This window comes from Lacerta agilis, chromosome 9 (assembly GCF_009819535.1).
Source record: "Lacerta agilis isolate rLacAgi1 chromosome 9, rLacAgi1.pri, whole genome shotgun sequence".
Classification (NCBI taxonomy): Eukaryota; Metazoa; Chordata; class Lepidosauria; order Squamata; family Lacertidae; genus Lacerta; species Lacerta agilis.
The window spans coordinates 30,688,757-30,713,123 of record NC_046320.1 but is presented as its reverse complement, the minus strand read 5'-3'; the positions used below and the strand labels follow the sequence as shown (position 1 = coordinate 30,713,123).

The following is a 24,367-nucleotide window of genomic DNA, read 5'->3' as shown; positions in this document are numbered from 1 at the left end:
CTCATACTGTTACATTCCCAATGGGAAACCCATTTTCAATAATTTTAATATTGTTTCATACTTACTACCAGTAATTTAATCACAAAAATATTTATTACCAACTTCAGCAGGGGCATGTTATCTTGGTTGTTCAGAAAACTGCATCCCCACCTACGCAGAGCAATTTCCCTCGCAAGATTTAACGTCTTACTGTCTGCAGTTTTGAAAGGCAGATTCTCGAAAATCCCATACTCTGAAAGATACTGCCCTTTTGGCACAAAACAGGTCAAATCCATCACACACGCTTTATTGTATTGCCCATTATATGCAAAAATATGTGATAAATATTTGGCCTCCTTTTTTAAGGAGGAGATTTATCGCACTGACTCTTCCAGGGCGTCTTATCTGCTGAACAATTGTAGTAATGACATTGTAGAGAATGTGGCAAGATTTTTGAGTGACGCTATGAAATTACGTTACCATAGGTCCTAAGAGCCATCTTCGTACCTCATGATGCCAGGGCAGTTTTATCCTTAAGTATCTCCTACTATGTTTCGTTAACTGTGTTGTGTTCTGATTCATGCATACGATGCATTTTTTTTATGCCAATAAAGGTGATTGATTGAAATGTTCTGTATTTCATTCATAATCAGGTATTGAGTCAGAAACAGGAAAGTATGAACAAGGCCCTGCTCAAGTAAATCATTAACAACAGTATTTCTGTAGGTTTAACACTTAGTTCTGTGATTTGTTAAATTCTCTCTCTTGATTCAACACAGTAGGAGATAGGGTGTTATTTATTTTATGAAATAATGCTGTTTATTCATATCTGAGTAATGGCTAAGTACACTCAGTGACTCTGCAAAAGCAAGGTACATACATTATCAGGTTCTCCTCCCACCCGGTTACCTTGGAGCCTAAAGCGATTGGAGAAAATAATCAGCTTGATTGCCCTGTTCCTACCAGTTCATCAACTGAAGAACTTTACAGCATTTGAGCTTCTTTTCTTCTCTTTTTTCAGTATCTTTTCTGAACACACCATCCAGCTAGTTTTTTACTTGGAGATTTGTGCCAAGATGTATAGCGGGAACTACGTGAGTACAATTACCCACAGTTTTCAAATTAACCTTTGCTTCTTTTCCCCCAAGAAGCATCAGAAGTGTAGTTTGCTGGTGGGAAACTGGTCAGACAGACTGAAGTCCATCTGCCATCAAGGAGCATCAATGGTGACTTATTAAAGCCTGCTTTGTTTAATGATGAATATTTATAGCACAATCCTATACATGTCTACTCAAAAGTAAATCTCACTGAGTTAAACAGGGATTTTTCTAGGGGTGGCAAATTAAAAAAAAAACTGAAATGGGGGAGCAGGCGAATTTCTCACAAAAATGAGAAGAATGGGGTTTATACATTTTCTCCCCTATCTCAGGTTCTACTACTCCTAGAAACTTGCTCTTTTAAAAATAAAGTTGACAATCTGCATATTTTGGTTCATGGGGGGTCAGCAGGGATTATGCCTAGGTAAGTGAGTATAGGATTGTGGTCTTAATTATCTTTATACTGAAAAGATATCTATAAATGTCTTTATAACAGTACTATGCGGAATAACATTAATAGCGTTCGACAATATATTGCTTAATCCATGAGTATGAGGGCAATGATGTCTCTTATAGAGTTCATTATTAATATGGCCAGTAATATTCTTATCCATTCAAAATGCTTTTAGTGTATGCCTCACAAATTGCTCTGAAAAATCAATAGAAGACTTTCATGGGCACAAATGATCTTTCTCTAGCTATACAACTGAAAGAAAATATTTGCAGTAATTTAACTGACAATCCATTTCCTCAAGGAAAAGTACCCTGATCCCACTTATTTTTCTAGTACCGTATTAGTCATTTTCATTTCTAGTCCATTTCTTTCATATTTGATTACCCAAGTTCAATAATATTTGAATAATTCACATGTTTTGCTTATGGGTCTAGATTAACTAGATTTAGTGCTGCCTTTTAAACACAGCAAATGGTTTCAAAGAAGGGCAGCTAGGGGCTGACTCACTTGTTAAATTGGCTGTTATTTCCTCTCAAGACCCCTTCTGCATATGATCTAATTATGTGAGCTGTGTAACTTGTGAGCTGGGAAGTAAATAGAACAGCAACAACTTCGTAGAACTTCACGTGTGATATTGCTTATGTGTAAAGTTGCATCAGCTGAAACAAAGGTTCCATTATAACAAGTCAATCAGATTTCAACCTACTTTCATAAGTAATTCATCTCACTCTACAACATAATAACCATTGCTTGGTTAGTCTTTGGAGTGGGGATGGGGTGGAGTCCAAGATCAAATGTACAAAATACTAGGAATGGAAGGTCAAAAAGACCATCAATTACTGTCACACTGCAGCTGGGCATAACCATCCATGCACTAGCCTTCTCCACAATGCAGACACTGATATTTCACAAACAGGGCACTGGCATTAATAAGTATATCACACCCAGTTTCCTGCAGAATAAAAGAAAACAAGTGATAACTGTAGCAAATCATTGCAGTGTGAAATGCTCCTGTTCAGGGTTCCAGACAATCAGTTATGGCATATTCCAGAATATTCCATTCCACCCTCTCTTCCGTTTCTCCACATGCTCGGTGTCCAATCATCCTGTTCAAAAAGGAACTAATTCCAGTCCAAGTTTGTCCTTTTACAATACAAATTAGTTCCTTCCAGGTTAATCCTCAGCAAAAATAAAAATCAGTACTCAGAATGTTACAAACTGCTGTATAGGGTCTAAAGGTAAATTGAGTAACTCAGTAATAAGACAGGCAGAATGTCAACAGGTGAAGCTTTTCTCATAATCACAACCTTTCCCCCCTTTACAGGGAGGTGGGACCGATTTGGATGGTCCGCCCCCGCCACTTAATAGATCCAAATGGTTTCCAGAGAGGGGTAGGGGATGTTTTATTCCACATTGATCGCCTTTCAGCTGATTCCCTGGTGGCCCGCTGGAATATTGACTGTCTGGCTCCGAAGCGCCCTTTCCAATTGCATGGAGCCCGGACAGCCCCGTGGTTTTCCCCAGAGCTGAGGGCAATGAAACAATCGTTGAGACAGCTAGAGCGCCGGTGGCTGAAAACTCATTTTGAATCAGACAGTACACAGGTTAGAGCTCAATGTTGAGCCTACCAAGTGGCAATAGCAATGGCGAAGAGGATCTTCTTGACCACCTCTATTGCATCTGCAGAAAACAGCAGCAGGAGATTCTTTCAGGTGGTTCGTAATTTAACGGAACCACCTGCGCCATCAGGGCCTAATAAGGCCCCCAAGATCTCCTGCAATGATTCTGCAAAGTTTTTTTGGCAGATAAAGTTGCTCAGATTCGGAAAGAGGTAGATTCCACTGTGGGAGCAGGGCCAGGGCAGGAGAGTGCTAGAGTCCTGTCTAGTTGAGTTGCATGGGATCAATTCCAATCTGTTACCTCTGAGGATGTGGACAGGCTGCTTGGATGAGTGAAACCAACCACCTGTCTCCTTCATCCTTGCCCATCCTGGCTAATAATAATAAGCCGAGAAGGGCTGGGCGATGGGCTCTGCAGGGTGGTGAATGCTTCACTCTGAAAGTGGCAGTCATTAAACCGCTTCTTAAAAAAAACATCTCTAGACTGGCTGATATGGCCAACTATTGCCCATTCTCAAATCTTCCATTCTTGGGCAAGGTGAGTGAGCAGGTGGTTGCTGAACAACTCCAGGCATGCCTGGAGGATGCGGACCATTTGGATCCCATCCAATTGGGATTCAGGCCTCATCATGGGATTGAAACCAGACTGAAACCACCTTGGTCATGCTGCTCGATGATCTCCGGCGGGCTAGGGACAAAGGTGAAAGCTGTTTCCTAGTTCTGCTGGATCTCTCAGCGGCTTTTGATACCATCAGCCATAACATCCTTCTGGACCATCTAGAGGAGCTGGGAGCTGGGGGCACTGTTATACAGTGGTTCCGCTTCTTTCTCCTGGGCCGTGTCCAGAAAGTAGTGTTGGGGGATGAGTGTTCACACCCCTGAGCTCTCACTTGTGGGGCACCTCAGGGTTCCGTCCTCTCCCCCATGCCTTTTAATATCTATATGAAGCTGCTGGAAGAGATCATCAGGGGGTTTGGACTGGATGCACATCAGTATGCAGATGATACCCAGCTTTTAAATCTTTTAAATCAGAACCAGTGAAGGCGGTGAAGGTCCTGTGTGAGTGCCTGGAGGTGGTTGGAGGATGGGTGGCGGCTAACAGATTGAGGTTGAATCCTGACAAGACAGAAATACTGTTTTGGGGGGGACAGGGGGCGGTTGGGTATGGGCAAACTAACTGCTATTTTATTATATGTTTTTCTTATGCTGGTCTGTGACCATAATAAAGTTCATTCATAACTGCCTAATAAGCCTTAGAATGTTGTCACCACAGTTTGCTTTCTGACTTTATAGATATCTGTTTTACTTATTTATAATGAAAGCTAAGAGACCAGGCCTGCTCCTTGAGGGGTCGGGGAAAATATAAGCTAGAAATCACAAAAGATGGCCCTAGCTACCTGCAGAGACAACACCTCTGGTAGCTGCCTTAGCAGGGCCCTTGGAGCTCTCCAAGGTCCTGAATGCTCTGTGTATGACTTACCGGTATGCCCAGATACCACCAGTTTTCCCTGTTAGCCCCAAGTGCCCCATAACTGAGTGGGCATCTTGCCCAGGGACCCCCTCAAACTCGGAAGGACACAAGCGGCCACCACCTGATTCTGGCTTATTTCTCCCTCCCATGGCAGCTTCCCATGGTAACATCCCAACTTTTATGGGAGTTTCCTGCCACCCTCAGGACAGAATTTGTTGGGGGCAGAGGATACAGGGAGCTTCAGTGGGAGGAGATGTGGGAATGCTCATTACATGTGCAAATTTTCACTCATGGAGCACTGGATGCAACCATATATAATTTAAGAAGTAGGTACTATTTATTGTCTTCTGTATGTATTGCACAGGGGATGGAGATTACCCTTGGCTCGTTGTTGTTGGTAATTTGCAATAAAGGTGGATCAGAAAGGACCTGTTTGCAAAAGTAGATCTAAATCATAAGTATGAAACCGTTTGTTTTAAAATGAATTCCCAGCAGAAAAAATTCCGTCTATGAAAACGTAACTTCCATTGTTCTTTATCAGAACAGTGACTTACTAAACAAATATTATCAGAAGGCTGTTCATGCTTCAGACTGCAGTTTTTAATCACCAGAATATTATGTACCATAGAATCATCAGAAGCAAAAAGAACCCACCAGCACAGGTTGGCTGGTTCAACTTCAGAGTCCAACAGTGCATATGGGAAGTAACCAGATAATCTAATATGTGCATAGGGCAGGCATAGGCAAACTCGGCTCTCCAGATGTTTTGGGACTACAACTCCCATCATCACTAGCTAACAGGACCAGTGGTCAGGGATTATGGGAATTGTAGTCCAAAACATCTGGAGGGCCAAAGTTTGGGGGTGCCTGGCATAGGGTATTTCTTTACGAACATCATGTTTGTGACTGAACTAGACCAGAATGAAAATCTGATTTATTGCTTTCTGCTTGTATTACATGCATTCAATTTCTTATCCATGGTTAGGAGATTGGTACCAGTTCTTACGTCCCATCCCTTCTCTGGTTAGTAATAGGTAAGACGTGGCATTTCATCTGCACTGGTGCTTATCAAGGTAAATTCTAATACCATTCAGCTTTAATTCAGTTTAACTAGGTTTGCAAACCGACTTTCTAACCCTTGGTGCCAGTGCAGACACAGTTGTCCACCATAGTTCATGGTAGCCAGGGAAGTGAGAAGGGATATTGCAGGGGCAAGAAGTGGAGGGATTGTGCAAGCCCACACCTGACTTGGGTAAGAGATGGGTAAGATACTGTTAGTGTTTTATTTAAGGTGGAAAGATTGCCTACTTTACGTAAGACAAGCCTCTATTGCCCATCAACTGCATCTGTACGACAGACTGAGTGGGCATGCTGGTCACCTGATCACAGTCCTTCCCACTATGGTGAAATATATTGCATTTCTATTTAAATTTTAGTAAGTCTACAGCTATACATATTTTAAAAATGGCACATGCAACCTTTATGCAAATCTGTCTTCATTTGTCTAAAGTTTTGGTAATGCATTTCCTTGGTTTGGGTGGTGCATAGGTGGCGACCCATGTTTTATCTGCATCAGGACACTGTGGGGCAACCTTCATTTCTATCCCCAAAATAAGTGGAAATGTGGAACTGGCCCTGTTCTGTCCTATCTGAAATCAATGGCTCACAGGCAACCTTTTCATTCCCCAGTCCTTTTTTATTCCTATTTTGTAGAAGCTGGTGGCAACAGTGGAGGGAAAAAGCTCAATTGTACAATATTGATTTAAGCACAGGCTCTTACAGTAACTATTTTAGAGTTCAGCATGTATGTGTGAAGGAGGGTGATTATTGGTAATTTTTCTATTTCTTCTTCTTTTGTAGACCGCATTTATGGTAGCTCAGTAGTCGATTATCCACAGTATTTTGTGATCTGTCTCACAGCAGTTGCAAACACATGTTTTCTATTTTGGGGGAGGAGGGACCTTAGCGACTCTGCAGGTTCTTCCTCACTTTGATTTATGATGTGCTCTCCCATCCTGAAAAATATTTTAGACTAATCTGCAGAAGGAGTTATTGTGATGAGATTGCTGTGTCAAAGCTGCTGGAATCCAGCAATGGCACAAGTATACTGCCCTTTCTAATAATTCACTCTGATCTATGGGGAGGTGTTAGCTGAATATATCGGAGCCTGGTGAGGTATCTTATTCACCAAAGGGTATTTAAGGTCTTATTTCTCTCAAACTTTTACACATTTTTTTCTTCTTGCGAAGGATTCTTTTTTTCTGCTATCAATATTTTCAAAGCAGTGCTTCGGAAGAATAATTTCAATTCCAAATTGATAATGAATTAGGAAAGTGCCAAAGAGGAAAGAATGCGCATTCTTTTCTAAATCTGATGCTGAAATGCAAGTGGGCCGAGTGGTTTGGTTTCTTTCTTTCTTTCTTTCTTTCTTTCTTTCTTTCTTTCTTTCTTTCTTTCTTTCAAATGGCTGCACAGGCAACTTATGTACAGAGAAAAACTAAATTATCTTAAATTCAAAGCTTTTAAGCCAGCTGAACGCCAAGGCTTACACTTATTTTTATTTTTTTATTTTTTTATTATATTTCTACATCACCCTTCATCTGAATATCACAGATTGATTTACAAGATAAATACAGCCGTATCTTGGTTCTTGAACGCCTTGTGGCTCAAATGTTTTGGCTCCCAAACACTGCAAACCCAGAAGTGAGTGTTCCAGTTTGCGAACGTTGTTTTTTTTGGAAGCCAAATGTCTGGTGTGGCTTCTGCAGCTTCCAATTGAGTGCAAGAAGCTGCTGCAGCCAATCGGAAGCCACGCCTTAGTTTTTGAACATTTTCGGAAGTTGAACGGAGTTCCAGAATGGATTATGTTTGAGAACCAAGGTACGACTGTACATAAAAACACATATCATAATAGCAAACAGAAACAATAACACACACCCCCCCACACACACACACAGTTTAAAAAGTAATTTGTTGTTCAGTTGTTCAGTCGTGTCCAACTCTTCATGACCCCATGGACCAGAGCACGCCAGGCACCCCTATCCTCCACTCCCTCCCGCAGTTTGGCCAAACTCATGCCAGTCACTTCGAGAACAAAAGGTTGTTTAATTAGTCAAGGGCTTGGGAGGAAAGCAAGGGGAAATTGTCTGGTGCCTAAAGATATATAACAAAGGCACCAATTGAGCCTCCATGTGAAAAATATTGTTTACCAAGTGGTTATCTCAAAGACAATCTAGGCGTGACAAAGCAGCTGCCCACTTCCACTCTGTCCCAATAAGAAAAAAGTGGTGGTGCCTCTTTCAAAAGGAAAACCTGTGCTTAAAATGTATGCTTATACAAGATGGCTTGAGAAATTCCTTCTCTCCCAGCAGCGTCCTGAATCCCATCTCATGCTGTTCAGGAGGTTTGCTCAATGCTCATGAGAGCTTTCTGGAGGAGGCAGGAAATTGGAGGGCAGGGAGAAAGGGATTGGCAACTCTTGTATCAACTTCCTTCCACTTGTATTGCAGAGGATCTAAGCCATTGGACTCTACTAGTGTCCCTATTTACCAGGGCCGTCCCAGATTTAAAGAAGACATTCCGATTTCTGATTTGATTCCAGAATGTCCCGCTTTTCGTTCGGATGTCCCTATTTTTACCGGGGAAATGTTAGAGGGTATGGTAGGATGTCCCTATTTTCATCCTGTATAAGGAAGGGTTTTTTTATAATAATAAAAAAATGTTGTATTATATTATGTTTTTATATATGTTGGAAGCTGCTCAGAGTGGCTGGGGCAATCCAGTGTGTGGGGTATAAATAGTAAAATTATTATGATGGAATGGGACGTCCCTATTTTAATCAGAAAAATGTTGGAGGGCATGAGCCATTATTATTAGCATTGGAGTTTTTATCCCATTCTTCAGTCTAAAAAGGCTCCTAGAGCAGCTTACAAACGTCAATTATAAGGCAAACTCTACCCTCAGGCCACAACTGAAGAGATTCTGCCCCTAAAGAAAAGTGAATAGAAGGGCCTAGGAGAAAAGCTCAGGCACTAAAGACCCTTACAGACATCCATTTTTTATTCTACATTCCTGATTATTTGTGCTCAAGATGGTATCAGGAAGGTTTTGCACAATCCCACTCTCGATACTGTTGGCACCTGCAAAATTTGTGTTTAAGAGACTGCTTCATTTCCAATTGGTGCATGTCCTGTTTCCTCCAGAAATCATGTAACTTGTCATACCACAAATTTTCTGAGGTGAGAGGGGGCAGTATTATCCCTTTTAACTGGAAAAACTGAGGACTGAGCCTGGGCCCTTCTAATGACAATCCAGAATAAACTAAAAAAAAATTCATTAAAAAAAATTTCTCCAGTAACACCTTAGAGACAAACTAAGTTTGTTTTGGGTATAAGCTTTCGTGTGCATGCACACTTCTTTAGATACACTGAAACAGAAGTCACCAGACCCTGATATATAGTGGGAGGGGGTTTTCTCAGAAGGGTAGTAGGAGATGGGAGAGTAGGAGAGTACTGTACTCCTAAAAATATTCATGTGATCAAAGTAGTAACTTTTTCCCTTTTCGAACTGCAGGTTCAAGAGGCCTGATCTGGACCCTTCCATACATTTAAAATGCAAATATATGTAATTCTAGTTTAGGCCTACATTGACCACCAGGGCATTGCTTTTTTTTAAAAAAATAGGCCAATTTAAATAAAAAAAATAAAATAATAAAAAGGCTCACATTTCTTTTCTCTCAACAGATTCAAGGGACAATCTTCCCAGCTCCTACTTTTGACCCTGTTATAGATGCCCAGATTCTCGGGGGAGCTCTGCAAGGAATGGGTATGCAAATATGTTAACTAACATTCAGAAGCGACCCTTTATTCTGAAATTTCTTTAAATTTAATGGGTGTACAGATACTAGCACCAAAAGCCAGTGGGAGGGGAGGACAGAGAAGAAATGTTATATATTAGATTATCTAGATCCATAGTTTTGCAGGGGGCTGGAATTTGGAGACACTGTCCTACAGTGGTTCTGCTCCTATCTTCAGGGTCGCTACCAAAGTACTAGGATATTGTCACCCAGCTCAATGACTTTTGAGTTGTAGGGTTCCACAAGGGTTCATTCTGTCTCCTATGCTGTCTAATATATATATGAAACCATTGGGAGCTGCCATCTAGATAGTTGGAGCATGGCGTCCTCAGTCTGCTGATAACATGCAGCTCTATCTTTCCATTCCATCAGAATCAGGAGATGTTGTGACAATGTTGGACAGGTGTCTGGAAGCAGTACTGGACTAGATAAGGGCCAATCGACTAAGGTCAAATCCTGATAATATGGAGGTCATGGGGTGTGTTTGTGTGAAGGGTTCCCTGATCTGGAAATAGTATTTTTAACTCTTTGGGGATGTTATAACTCTGGTTTTTAGGTGTTTAGGTTTTAGGTTTTAGCTATTTTGTTGTCGATGTGGTTGTAGCCCTGGGCTCCTTTGGGAAGAAAGGTGGGAAATGATACAGATACAGATACAGATGATACAGATACAGATACAGTCCAGCATTATCATTGGGGGGGAATTAAGAGTATATTCAGCAGACAAAAAATACTGTGAAAACTTTTCAAGAAAATAAGGGACAATCCTTTTTTTCACTCACTGCTTTATATTTAAAAGAAGAATCTTAGTTATATTCAGTAATATTTTTTTTTAAAAGGAAAAAACACCAGCTTTAACAAGGAGAAAACAAAGGCTTTCCAAGCTCCTGTCTCGCTATACTCAACACTCAAGATCATTAGTGGTAGACAAGCTGTCTTCTAGGAAAATGTGCCTGTCCATAATGATCTTGTCTTATCGATAAGCTACTGAAACTCCTTAAAAAGTTCTGACGTCCTCCAGGATTGCCCAGAACAGTTTTTAAATCACTGCTTTTAAGTTATCATTTTAGTACTAAACCCCAATCATAAGCCAGAAACCATACACATTCTTCTTCTCTTTTTAAAATTGGGTTCCCAAAGCACAGAGCATTACTCAGAGGCTACTGTGAAGGAAACAGAAAATAAAAGAGCTGCTGTATTTATTATACAATCCCTTTGCACACATATATATATAGTTTCAATCAGTAATCCAATTGTAAGTAGCCATAAAAACTGGAGCTCAGTAACATTAAAATAAAGATTTAAACAGTATCTGAAGGATGTAAACACAAGGGTCAGATATAAATCTTTACGCAATGACGAGCTCTTGTTCCATGAAAGCCATTATCCATTCTCTTGATGTGCTCATGTCCATTGCCCTTGAGAGATATGGCAATACATCTGATAATGCTAACTATTTGTCAGTGGCACACCAGCAAGTCACAGGCACATAAGTACTTTAAATACCACTGGGGATTGTAAATGCCAATGGGATATTCATTTGTTGATATTTTTATGCAGGAAATGCAATTAACACAGTGGAATAAAGCACAGCAACCACTGCCCAGTGCCAATAACACTGGCATGATAAACAAGTAACTGCTCCCTAATCTAATAATTATATTTTCTTTCTCTTAAAGATTGTGATAAAGACGTTCTAATTAATATTCTAACGCAGCGCTGCAATGCTCAGAGACTCATGATTGCCGAGGCTTACAGGAACATGTATGGCAGGGTAGGTTTTGATCATTTTGTTCACAACTATAGTTTTCGATCTCCTGTTCCTGCTGGTTTTATATATAGTTTCTGCTGTATCCAGAAGTATTGCCATCTCATTCATTGGCTACATGTGAATGAAGAACTATTTGCTTCACGGTCACCATAGGAACTTCAGGTTCTTATTTCATTTCTCCATCACTTTGACCGTGTCCTGTTTTTGATGCAGCAGAAGACTTACCTTCATGGGTCATGTCTACTGGGATGAAGTCTATATGCCAGAATCTTAAAAGCACCAGTTTAGGTGAACCAGAGTTCCTGCAGTGGTTAGATTGTCAGATTAAGACCTGGGAGAGACAAGCATTCAAGTTCCCTTTCAGCAATAAAGCTCAGTGGATGACTTTGGGCCAGTCACTGCCTCTCAGCCTAACAGGGTTGTGGTAGGTATTAAATGAGGAGGGGAACCATGAACTTCACCTTGAGCTCTTTGAGCATCTTGGATTTTAAAAAATAGAGATATAAATGCAATAATAAGAAAAATAATAATGGAATCTCTGCTTTCCCTTCCCCCCAACAAAGTGCGCATACAAGCATACACTTGATGCTATTTCAACTTTTTTTTTTTTTACAACTTTCCAAAAATCTTCTCATGCAATATGGGATGCTGCTGCTCAAGAAACACTACTGCAAAGCACCTTTGAGTTGCAGAACTCATTGGCCCCAAGAATGAGCACTTGGAGGTCATTGGGACATGTGAAGAGCTCTGCTGGATCAGTCCAGTGGCCCATCTAGTCCAGCATCCTGTTTTCACAATGGCCAACCAGATGCTGATGAGAAGCACACAAGCAGAACCTGAGCACAACAATACCCTCCCCAGCTACAATTCTCAACAACTGGTATTCAGAATCTTACTGCCTCCAACAGTAGAAGCAGAGTACAGCAGTCCTGGATAGTAGCTATTCATAGCCTTAGCCTCCATAAATGTGTCCAATTCGCTTGAAAAATCATCCAAGTTGGTGGCCACCAGTATCTGTTGCGGAAGTGAATTCCCTAGTTCAGCTATGTGCTGTGTGAAGAAGTACTTGTTTTTGTCTGTCCTGCAATCCAACATCCAAGACTTAGTGGATGGCAGCATGGTGGGAAGCCCTTGCAAACTCTTTCTGAAGGAGCTAATTGGGTGTGTTGAGGCATAATGCTAAACTATGGCTTGGCATTATGTGAATGAGTTTTGGACTTATTATGTCTAAACCCTTCTGGTTAGCATCAAACTTGGTTTAAGGAAATATGTTATAAAATGGTGGCTTGTTTCCCTAACCCAGTAATAACAGTTCCATGTCTGAATTAGATTGTATGATTTATCCAGGGCTGGGTTGGGCAGTGGACAGCCATGGTGTTTTAGCACGGGAAATGTTCTGTTTAAATGAAATCCTCCAAAAGAGGGTTTACTCTCACTTAAAACAGATTTTTCTGGGTCTCTTCATCCTTAATGTAGCAATTGGATTTGCTGGTAAATATCCATAAATGAGAGGTGTGGAAACTTAAAGGAAAAGCCTTTCCTCCATAATGTTTCTGATGGTTTTATAGTACCTAATATTCTGTTCAGATATTACCTCAGAGGACAGCCAAAAATCACCAAAGTGGAGGACAGGAAATGCCACTTGACTTAGCCTGCCATCATAGGGTCATTTCTGTGGCCGATAAGATTAGCATGATAATTTTTGTAAACCATTTCCAGCAGGGCTATAAAGCCAGGCTATAAGTATCCTAAATAAATGTGTGTGTGCATGGCAAATGTGATTGTCAGATAAAATTTGGTGCAACCCAGAACCTTTATCCAAGTATCAACTGTTGTTATCAGGTACCAGGACTGGAAAAACCCTGATGCCACACTAAACCCACCTTTGAGATGACCTCATAGTCTTTATGTATAGGGAGAAAGAAGTGCACTGCATGGCTGCATCAGGGGACCAGGATCACTGTCCTGTCTACTGACTGATATCCATGGGTCCATGTAAGACACCCTTGAGCCAGCAGAGGCTAACACAGCTCAGAACAGTTGCAGAGAAGCTAAAAGAGCTATAAGGCTGTTGCTTTCAGTTCGAAGACCATTAATGAGGAACTTGAAAACACTGGCATTAAAATGAATTCCAAATTGCAAAATGAATTTTAAAAAAGCAAAAACAGATGCAAGTTGAAGCACATAGTTCCACTGAGACACATATTTCCATTAAAATACCCAAACTGGTTCTCTCATTTAGACCTAAGCACAAACTTCTCTGAGATGCCTTCTTACAATTACCCTGTGCTTATTTCTCATATCCGAGATAATTAGAAAATGTTAATAATGACAATTCAGAGTTGTCTTGTCTTATTTTTCACTGCTCTTCTCCATTTACCCTAGTTCTAATTGCGGGGGTAATTTTTAATTAGCCTCCATTTGTATTATTAATCAATTCCTACAGGCATGCTGTCAGCAGCAAATGTCTTAATGAATTAATTTCTATTCCATGTGTGATTTAGTGGCTGTCAAATGTATCTAATGTGCATTCAGCAAAGATTACACATTGTTTCTTCATCATAAATTCATTTTTAATTTGTATGTCTCTTTCCTCATTGCTTCTCTGCCTGCTATGTTAATTATATTCATTGGGCCTGTGGTTACCTTTAATTATTCGCCTTCTGAGAGCAGCTTTTGCATTAGCCGTGCTATATTTCATTTATAGTTTATATTACCCCTTTATTGCTAGATCCCTTGGTAATGAAAGTAATCATACACAATTCACAAAGAAACACTTAAAGCCAAGTTGCACTGGAGGACACATCCCCTTGTGTTTTGATTCAGTCAATCAAAATCTAGACCTTGAATTGGTGATCAAAGCAAAATAAAAGGCTGGTGAAATGAAGAAAAGATAATATGCTCCTACCCAGTAAATATGATTCATCTATGGATGGAGGCTGAGTGAGGATTCAGCTGATGAAAGAAGTACTATACATGCAAAGAATGGTAAACAGGGTAAAATTGCAAAATTACAAATCCCATATCCGGTATCAGAGGATTGTGTACACAGTGATCCCTTCTAGAGCTGTACTACAGCAGGGGTGTGGGTGTCTGCCTCCTTTTAACAGATGGTCATCGTGCCAGCTGTGGTAGCACCAAGCAGGGTGTTGGGAACAAACCTTCCAACAGGTGATAGGCACTGATGTAGTTGATCATTCCAATTATTTGTAAAGTACCCACAGCTATACATGAAGTAATTTTAATGGGGGCTTGGGCATTCTGGGACTAGTGCTAAAACACACACACACACAAATTCCATACCCCCCTAGCACCCTGATTTTCCAGGGACAGCCCTGTAGTTACAGAAGCCATCCGAGTTTCTGATTTGATCCTGGGATATTCCATTTTTTATTATTTTTCCTCCACATCTCAGAGAACAATTAAAAGTGGTGCGTGTAGAAGCAAAAATGGAGTCCTGTTTATACTGAAAATGAAATCATTGCACTAGATGAAGGGAACGGTGACACCCTTCCTATAATTTTGAAGGAAAAGGTCATCAATCCTCTTTAAATTCTTTAACTGCAATGCTTCAGCAGCCAACCATTTCTTAGGCAACATGGTGAGTGTTGATTCCTTTATTTACAAGCAGTTGTGAAATGGAGCCTGACACCATCTACTACTCAGAATGGCATTGTGTTCAGTGGAGCTTACCCCCAGGTAACAGGGTCAAGACTGGACAGCTTTCACTGTAATCCAAAGCATTTTCATTTGGTACTAAGTTCAATAGGATTCAGAGCCATCTTTCCCATTGGTGTTAGTGGTTCGTTGCGCCAAGGTGCCAGCCCCTCGGGGCGCCCTAGCGAGTGGGGGAGCTGCATGGCTTTTCCAGCAGCCTCCCTTTTCCCTGCAAGCCTGCCAGCTGCGCCCCACCGACTATATGGCTAGTAGGTGTGCAGCTTTCTTCCTATGCCTCCGCAGGAGGAGAGAGCTCCCCGCACAGGATTAGGATGGAAGCTGTGTGCAGATTCCCTCCCAAGCTTCTGCATCTGCTAAAGACGGCCTTGCTCCCTGTCATTGTCCTCCTCCTGCTTCCTGGTGAAAGGTGGTGTGCAGCCTTCCCGGGTTGCCTTCTCGGGCACCCCAACGCCAGAGAGCATGTCCACCAGCATATTTTGCTGCTTGATTGCCGCCACCACACCAGGGATCAGGGCAGTGGGAAAGGCAGAGGACATTTTCTACCACCCCCTCCTTTGTTTTGGAGTTGCGGGGGGGGGGCACCAGAGGGATCTTTGCACCATGGCGCCGGATATGCTTAAGACGGCCCTGATAGGATTTACTCTCTGGTATGTTCCTGATCATTCTCACAGTTTCTGTTGCTGTTGAGGGGAAGTGGTTTTGTACTTGGTATGTTCAGTGTGACAAAGCTGCAGAACGCCTCCTCACTATTACTAAGATTATACACTACACATTGTTATTCCATCACTCATGTACAGTAAAGCAATGAATTTGCACTGAGAATGCAGGATGTGCAGGATAACTAGAGCTCATTTTCTTTTCCCAAGGATTTACTACTGGACCTGAAAGAAACTCTCTCGGGTCATTTCAAGGAAGTTATGGTTGGCCTGATGTATCCGCCTGCGTCATATGATGCCCATGAACTCTGGCATGCTATGAAGGTACTTGTTGAACCCTTCTAGACATTTATATATAGTTTATTTATTGAGATTTGGCTACAGACCATAGGGTCAGGATTTTATTATTGAATCTGGAGTGAATATATCAATATTAAGTCCAGGCTATCTAGCAACAGGGGTGGGCTTTGGTCTTTCAAATTTTAGCAGCACCCTGTGTGAGGTTGAAATTCGGTGGCCTCTATCTCTTGCCTTCTGTTCTGCTCCATTCACTATGTCACAGTTGTGACACCCTGAGATGCCCCCTAGGCTCGGCACGTAGTGCAGCAGAACCAGTTGTGCTGCCTCTGATAGCAAACCACCTCCCCTTTGGACAGACCAAACTGATCACTAAGATCTTCCAAGGAGAATCTGCTGGTCATTCCACAACCTGCAGATTGTCTCTTAATGGTGATGTGGAATATCTTCTTGATGAAAGCCCCCAATCTCTAGAATCCCCCCCCCCCGAGCATAATTTGTGAGACAGAGATAGTAATTACTAGGGCTGGGCAATATATCATTATATCATCCAAAACCATTTTGAAGTTCACATCGTGATAATTGTTTCATAATATTTGATCTGGCAATGTATCGTCAATCACAAGGTGTGTAAGGGCTAAGCAATATCTGGTTTTCAACATCACAATAACTCAACAGCTAAACATTGCAATGTTATCAGCAGCTAAGCCTCACAATATCAGCAGCTAAACATTGCAGTCTACCACAATGTCTGAAATAAAGATGGAACTATACAGAGACGAACAGGACAATATCCTGGCAACTGCTACAACTTAGGAGTCTATGCTAGCAACTGATACTACTGTTTACCTAGCTCTTAGATACTTTTATTGAATAGTATTGTTTGTACTTTTTATGTAAACTGCTTAGAGAATATTAATATATCAAGTGGTATAAGCATTTTATAAATAAATAAAATGGGAGAAAATATGTACATGATAAGTGGTGATTCCACAGATTTTAGGTATATATTTAATCATTTAATTTGACTTTTAGCATGGAACAAACCTGTGTATCACTATATATAAACAAGGACCATGAACCAGAACAAAAGCAGCTGATTGTTCATCACAAATTAATTTTTATGGCCAACACGTGGAACTAATAGCTACTATTGTCCGGCTATTATCTCAAATTCTGCACACAAACATACCCATTGCAACTGTCAATGGTGAAGCTGTTTCTACATGGACTCAAACCTTGTTCCCATTATGGTTTGCCTAAGCATGAAATAGCCACATTGCCTGGTCCCCTGCATATTTATTCATAATTCCAGTGAGATGACTCATTCTCAGATAAGTGCACCTGGGGTTCCAGTTTTAGCATAGCAGCATGCTACCAAGCTTCATGTATGCAACTGGGACTCTACACAGTAACAAAGCAGAGTGCACTATCACTGCTGCACAAGCCTGATCTTGTTCCACACTTGCTGCAGAGAGACTTCTTCAGCCTGAATTTAATCCATCTGAACTGGTGAAGCAGGGAGAAAGCACTCTACTTCATCAACCCAATCTAGATTGCTTTCTTCCTCAATGGTCACCTCAATGCAATTATGGAGGAAGCAGAACAGGACAGATTAAGGAGATGGCAAGTCAATGAGATGAAAAAGGGTGTCCAAGGGAGAGTGCCACGGACCAGATTCAGAGACCTGGGCTGCAGGTTCCAGATACCTTTTTTTAAAAACTATTTCATAAGGACACTGTTAATACTGGCACACTTCATTTGGAGCTGAAATATTGCAAATATTGGTGCAACTTATCTCATTTTCCACCTTGTTTTATCAAAGGAATGGCAATGCTTAAATTCAAAATGTCACAGGCTTAGGCAGTCCAATGCTCAGTGACCAATGCACTGTTAAAAACCAATGAGATTTTTCAAATCACTGCTTCTCAGGAAAACAAGAACTTGAGGGAAAACACGGCATGCTGTATTTAATGTAATATAATGTAATAAATGTATTTGTAACCACTGGTTTATACTAGCAATGTTTTGTTTTGTTTTCCTGCTTTGACATAGGGGGCTGGCACAGAGGAGAATTGCCTCATTGACATATTAGCCTCGAGATCAAATGGAGAGATCTTCCAGATGAAGGAGGCCTACCTAATGCGTAATAATCCCCATTGTTTCCTGCAAAAATATACAGTTGCAGCTGCCATCTAGAAGAGGCTAAATGCCCAATTATATTGCAAGCCTACATGCGTCGTGCTACTTTGTCATTAGTTTCCCCACAGAATCCTGGGAATTGTACTTTGACGGGGTGCTGACAGGATTCCACACACACACACCAGAAAAACTACAGTCATTATTATTATTGGAGGCTGTTAAACTACTTTGAGGCTGCAATCCTATATATACTTACTTGGAAGTAAGACTCAGTGAAGACAGTTGGTCTTACATCCAAGCAAACATCATAGGATTAAGCAGTAATCCTGTAGCACATGTAAGCTTTAAATATGCCACAATTATCCAAATAGGCAACAAAGTACAATAGCAATACCTTTCTTACCACTCCGTCCCTTAATTAAGTTGTGTTTTAGAAATAAAATGCACAGCTCTACTTTATTTCTCTGAAAATTTATATGCAGTAAAATGAGGGTTCTGATAAGCATTGGGCATGATTGTTCAACTCCATGTTTAATACCAAGCATAGCTAAAACAACACAATTATTCTGTGGCCACGAGGAGCTTTTTGTTATCCTACTAATTTACCTCATTGAAGATGTGGGAAAGGACCAGACCACAAATCATTTGTTAAGTAAAATGGTGGCATTATTAGGTCATTAGAGCAGGATCTTAATACTATTCCACGTTGGAACAGAAAACAATTTTTAAAGTGGCATAAAATTTGGTTATAATTAATTCAGATACATTAAATGAATATATTTTTGTATTTGTGAGTTCCTATGTTTACTTTGTAGAATGCCTCCTAATCAGAATGTAGCACATAGAGAACCATTATTTCCCATTAATAAAAGGAAGATATTATACTTCACACAGTGTCATTTTAGGGACTCTTTTTGCAGTTGCTATTTGAGAACGTACTTTGCTTACTATGCTAAGTCTCATCTGCAGCATAGTTATCATGTTAATTATTATTCACCTGCTTGGTGTAGAATATTCACACCCTTCCAGTCCATCTCCTGTTCCCAATATCCTTATATTAGAGACAAATTAATTTCCACCAAGTTGTGCAGCTCAGTGGGTTTCCATATTGACTTGCTTCCCAAGAAACCTTCTATCCCTCCAACAGAAAGGATTCCATGAAATGGTCCATAGTGAACAGCCACCTCACAAGAGCCTGGTCATCATTTCACACAAATTAGTTGTGCATACACACAAAAGCACACACACACATACACCCTACAGATGCACATTGCAAGGAGTAAATGGGCAAATTGTTTCTCAGCGAAGCGAAGCTGCCATTACTGCTCTTATTGTAGGATTGCTTGTATCCTTGAATTCTTTGTCCTAGTGATATTATTTACCTTTTCAGTGTTAAGCACCTTGTGTCATGGCTACCGTCTAGCCAGTAGAGAATGCTTTAGACTTTTGAAAGGCATTGATTGGAAATATCAGCTTTTACTCATACGTAGTTGAAATGCATTTATTGTGTTCTTCCTAGAATACGATAGTGACCTTCTTCAAGATATTGATTCTGAGACCTCTGGACACTTTAGGGATACACTTATGAACCTTGCTCAGGTATTGTTTGCACAATTATTTTAAGAATCGTATGGTTAACAAGGCAAAAATATTTGCTTTGTCCTGTGTTGATTGGATTTTTTAAAATGAACTTTTGTAGAACGAATAGGGGAGAATTCTTTCTGAATTTTCATCTACAACTTATTTTTTATTTACTTAGAAGATTTCTATCCTACCCGTCAGTCCAAACAATCCTCAAGGTGGCTTAAACTGTCTCTGTAATACACACTTCTTTGGTCACGTGAAATCTCGTTTCTAATTGCTGGAGCAGAACTCACCTCCCACCTTATTTCAAATGGTATTCACAAGGTATCTGTGGTCCAGTTCACACTGATGCCATCCCACTCCCTCTGTAATTTCCTGATTCACAGTAAGCCAAAGTTTGCCATTGCATCTGAATCAGCAAACTATGGTTTGCACTTGACTTCCAGACACAAAAATGAAAGTTATGCTTTCAATATATATTCCAATTCTGGCTTGAAGGGCAAGTACTAGCCAGATATTGTGAATTTGGATGCGAAACTATGGCTTGTACTAAGTAGGGGGCAGGAATCAGAGTGCATGAGGGGTGCAGGGAGGATGCAAGCTTCATGTAATGCTAAAACATGGTTAGCATGTCATAGGTGGGTGTTTAATCAGATGTGCTGTTGTCTTTAAAATGAAAATGATAGGGTGGAGTGTGTTTAAAATAACCAGGTTTAGGAGATCACAGAGCCTAGGGCTTGCTAATCGGAAGGTCGGCAGTTCAAATCCCCGCATCGGGACGAGTTCCAGTTCTTCAGTCCCAGCTCCTGCCCACCTAGCAGTTCGAAAGTACATCAAGTGCAAGTAGATAAATAGGTACCACTCTGGCGGGAAGGTAAATGGCATTTCTGTGTGCTGCTCTGGTTCACCAGAAGTGGCTTAGTCATGCTGGCCACACCACCCAGAAGCTGTCTGCGGACAAACACCGGCTCCCTTGGCTGGTAAAGCGAGACAAGCACCGCAACCCCAGTCATCTGCAACTGGACATAACGGTCAGGGGTACCTTTACCTTTAAGAATGCATATATGAGGGCATGTATCTATGGTTCAATCTTGGAAGGTGTGTAGCAATACTAAGGAGCATGTGCACTACTCTCATTTAAGTAGCTACAACTAGCTCCATGTCAAATGAAAGTGATCTATGGGCTTCCAGGGCAAGGAGTGTAGCACACTACTGTAAATCACCACAAATTCTCACTTCAAGTTATTTATTTCCAGGGAACCAGACAAGAAGGGTATGCAGATCCTGTTATGGCAGCTCAGGATGCTATGGTATTCAACAATTTTTGAAATTAGTTTGAAAGGTTGTTTGATGTAATCGCCTCCTGCTCACCGTCGTTCTTCTAATGGTCTAGGTCATATGGGAAGCGTGCCAGCAAAAAACTGGAGAACACAAGAACATGCTGCAGATGATTCTGTGCAACAAAAGCTACCAGCAGTTGTGGATGGGTAATTCGTTTTCATCACGGCTTCACTATGTCAATATGCAACAGAGAGAGTCATACAGCACTCGACATGCTCAAACGCTAATATTCCAAGAAATCAGCTAACTTCGTTTAATTCAAACAGATTGCACTTGAAGGCCAATTAACACATATAAATGCGTATTTCATTGAGGACAAGGCTATTGAAGGCTGCCAGCCATGATGGCTATGTTCTAGCTCCATCATTGGGAATGGGCTTTGCCTCTGAATGCCAGTCACACACAAGTCCTGTTTGCAGGCTTTGCAAGGAATCTGGTTGGCCATTGTGAGAAGCAGCTGGTGGTTTAGATGGGCCTTTGGCCTGATCCAGCAAAGCTTTTTCTTATTTTCTTATGAAGCAGCTTCTCCACACACACCCATGCCCAAACACATCTTCCGATATGTGGGCTGACCTAGATGGACTACAATGCAAAATGGGTCCATTGCACAAGTTGCACACTATTTTTTGCTGTGCCTAACTGATATCCATGTACAGAAGGAACATATTTGAAACAACACTATTGTGTAAAATAGCCAGAGAATAGACTAGAATCTATCATACTGATGTTCTCACCTTGGCCAAATAAGTCATAAGTGACAGTGGCTACTGTAGTTGTTACATACGGCATATATGCGTAATTGTTGGCATCCGTCTGTCTCGGGAGACAGTGGAGGAGTGTGCCTTTAGGGGTGAAGTCAAACTGTTGGAAGGCTGCAGCACCTGCTGTAGCTGTAGAGACAGATACAGAAGAGACATGTTTTGTTGCAACGGGGGCAGATGAAGGCCATTACAGTATTATTTTTTCAGTTTAAGCAGTAGTGATTGTCAAAGCACATTCCTTGGCAACAAGGCCAATGTGTTTTTTTCCCCAAATTATTGAATACTGTAATAGATCTTTATTTTAAAATCTTCAAACTATCAATAAACTAGAGCACTAATATTTCAATTCATTCATTAAAATTAACTGAGAAAAAACTAACTGCTCACCAGCCATATATTTTCTTAAGTTTTCCAGGAGTTTCAGAATATCTCTGGACAAGACATAGTAGATGCCATTAATCAATGTTATGATGGATACTTTCAAGAACTACTGGTTGCAATAGGTAACAAAATATTTATAAATTTCACTACACTATGATATTACTTTTATATTTTAATATCCTTTATATCGTCCCTTTCTTAAAGTCACACATTTTGAATATATGCAATACATTACCACATATACAAAAATAAAAAATAAAAGAAATGCAAGCTGGGAAAAGCACTATGTTCATTTAAAATAACACTACAATAAGCTCTCCAACCTACCAGCTACTATTCGCCTGGAGAAAATTGCTTCTCACTTTGAATGAGCAGCTAATTGTACTTCTGTTTTATTGCTGTTGCTACAGATTTCCTGCACCATGTTCAGGAAGTCTAGATCTTCACTCAGTGAAACTATTGACAATGCTTAAAGCTTTGTAGACTCCAGTTTAAATACTGTTTTTCAATGAATTGGTCTTGTTGACATCTGAAGAGACCATTTCAAACTGTAAAATATTTAATGAAATAGATGGCACAAAGACAATTAATTGCCTGCAGCCTTTGAAACTTCCAGTGAGTAATTATATTGATAGCCCCACTAGAAGATTGGAAAACAAAACGTTTTAAGGCCAACACTGCTCATGATGTTGGAGTGTCATAGAGCTAACTATAAACTATGAAATTTTAAGTCACTTAAGATATCGGTGTTCGTTCTGTTTGTTTCTTCCATTCCAACCCATTCACCACCAACTGTCAGAAAAAAACATATTCCATAAAAGGTGGAAAGAAATGGACAGGCTCACACCACCCAAGACACAACTAATGATTATTAATGTCAAATTTGTTTTGATTTTTAAGTTTCTAACATTGTTGTCTGATTTCCCCCTCAGTTCTGTGTGTCAGAGACAAAGCTTCCTATTTTGCATATAGACTTTACAATGCGATTCATGTGAGTATTTGCGTAATTTGAGAAGCACAATTTTGCAATTATTTTGTTTGTACATGGCCCCATTCTCCTCTAAAGGAGTTGTAATCCTCAGTTTTAAAGTGCTGCTTCCTAGCTTTAGGGGCTTTCTCGTGTCAATCACAAATCCTAAACAATCCACTTGATGTAGTGACAATTGCAAATGCAACCCAACAACACTTTTCCAAAAATGATTCAGGATACAAATCACTGCCAGGTATACAACCTAATGCTAAATGTTTCTACTCAGAAATAAGTTTGTTGGGACATTGGTGGCATCCACACCATACATTTATGAACATTTATAGCACTTCATCTGGGAGCGGGTGGCGCTGTGGTGTAAACCACTCAGCCTCTTGGGCTTGCTAATCAGAAGCTCGGCGGTTTGAATCCACAAGACAGGGTGAGCTCCCACTGCTTCTGCCAACCTAGCAGTTTGAAAGCACACCAGTGCAAGTAGATAAATAGGTGCCACCGCGACAGGAAGGTTAACAGCATTTCCATGTGCTCAAGCACTCATCACGGTGTCCTGTTGTGCCAGAAGTGGTTTAGTCATGCTGGCCACATGACCCAGAAAGCTGTCTGTGGACAAATGTCGGCTCCCTTGGCCCGAAGCGAGATGAGTGCCACAACCACATAGTTGCCTTTGACTGGACTTAACTGTCCAGGGGTCCTTTACCTTTTTACCTCTGGGAATATGGGACTGTACATTTAACCAACCCTCATTGAAGTTGCAGTTCTTTCCAGCATCCCATATGCTCAGGGTAAACATGTGAAATGCCTGGAAGAACCTGCTGCAGATTATTTCTCTGAATAGGTGAGAATGTAGAAGGAGCCAGGTGACAACAGGGGCAGTGCTAAAGGCAGAGTTTTAGCCCTTCACATGAGTAATGACTAAAGGAGCCTTAAGGGCCATGCTATTTAAACAAGGCAACATTGGTAGGCAAGGAAGAACTGGTGTCAAAAAGTGACTGCATCAGAAATTCTCCATAGCCAATTGCTTAGAAGAATAAGATTCTAAACTGCTCTCCCAGTGGACAAATGCCAATGTGAGAAACTGGTGGACTCTCAACCAGAAATTTTTTAGCAGAGGTTAAATGGCTGTCTGTCAGAGATTCTTTAGTTATGATCCCTGCATTGCAGGGGGTTTAACTAGATGGCCCTTGGGGTCACTTCCAACTCTAGGATTCTGTGATTCTATATGCATCTTCCAAATGAAAACAAATCTTTACCATCAGTTGAAACGGTACTATTGAGTGTGGACTGACACTCCCTCTG

The 24,367-nt window shown here is 40.8% G+C and overlaps 1 protein-coding gene across 1 annotated transcript in view; it reads left to right on the top strand.

Annotated features, from left to right (window-relative positions):
• Positions 1–876: 876 nt before the first annotated feature.
• The window catches only part of ANXA10 (annexin A10), a 30,183-nt gene continuing 6,692 nt past the window's right edge, over positions 877–24,367 (top strand). Inside the window, exons 1-10 of the mRNA XM_033160301.1 lie at positions 877–1,073; positions 9,363–9,444; positions 11,152–11,246; positions 15,788–15,901; positions 17,930–18,020; positions 19,536–19,615; positions 20,857–20,910; positions 20,994–21,087; positions 22,110–22,205; positions 23,016–23,074. Coding sequence (XP_033016192.1) covers positions 1,056–1,073; positions 9,363–9,444; positions 11,152–11,246; positions 15,788–15,901; positions 17,930–18,020; positions 19,536–19,615; positions 20,857–20,910; positions 20,994–21,087; positions 22,110–22,205; positions 23,016–23,074 — 783 coding nt within the window. The 5' untranslated portion in view covers positions 877–1,055. The remainder of the gene's footprint in view (positions 1,074–9,362; positions 9,445–11,151; positions 11,247–15,787; positions 15,902–17,929; positions 18,021–19,535; positions 19,616–20,856; positions 20,911–20,993; positions 21,088–22,109; positions 22,206–23,015; positions 23,075–24,367) is intronic.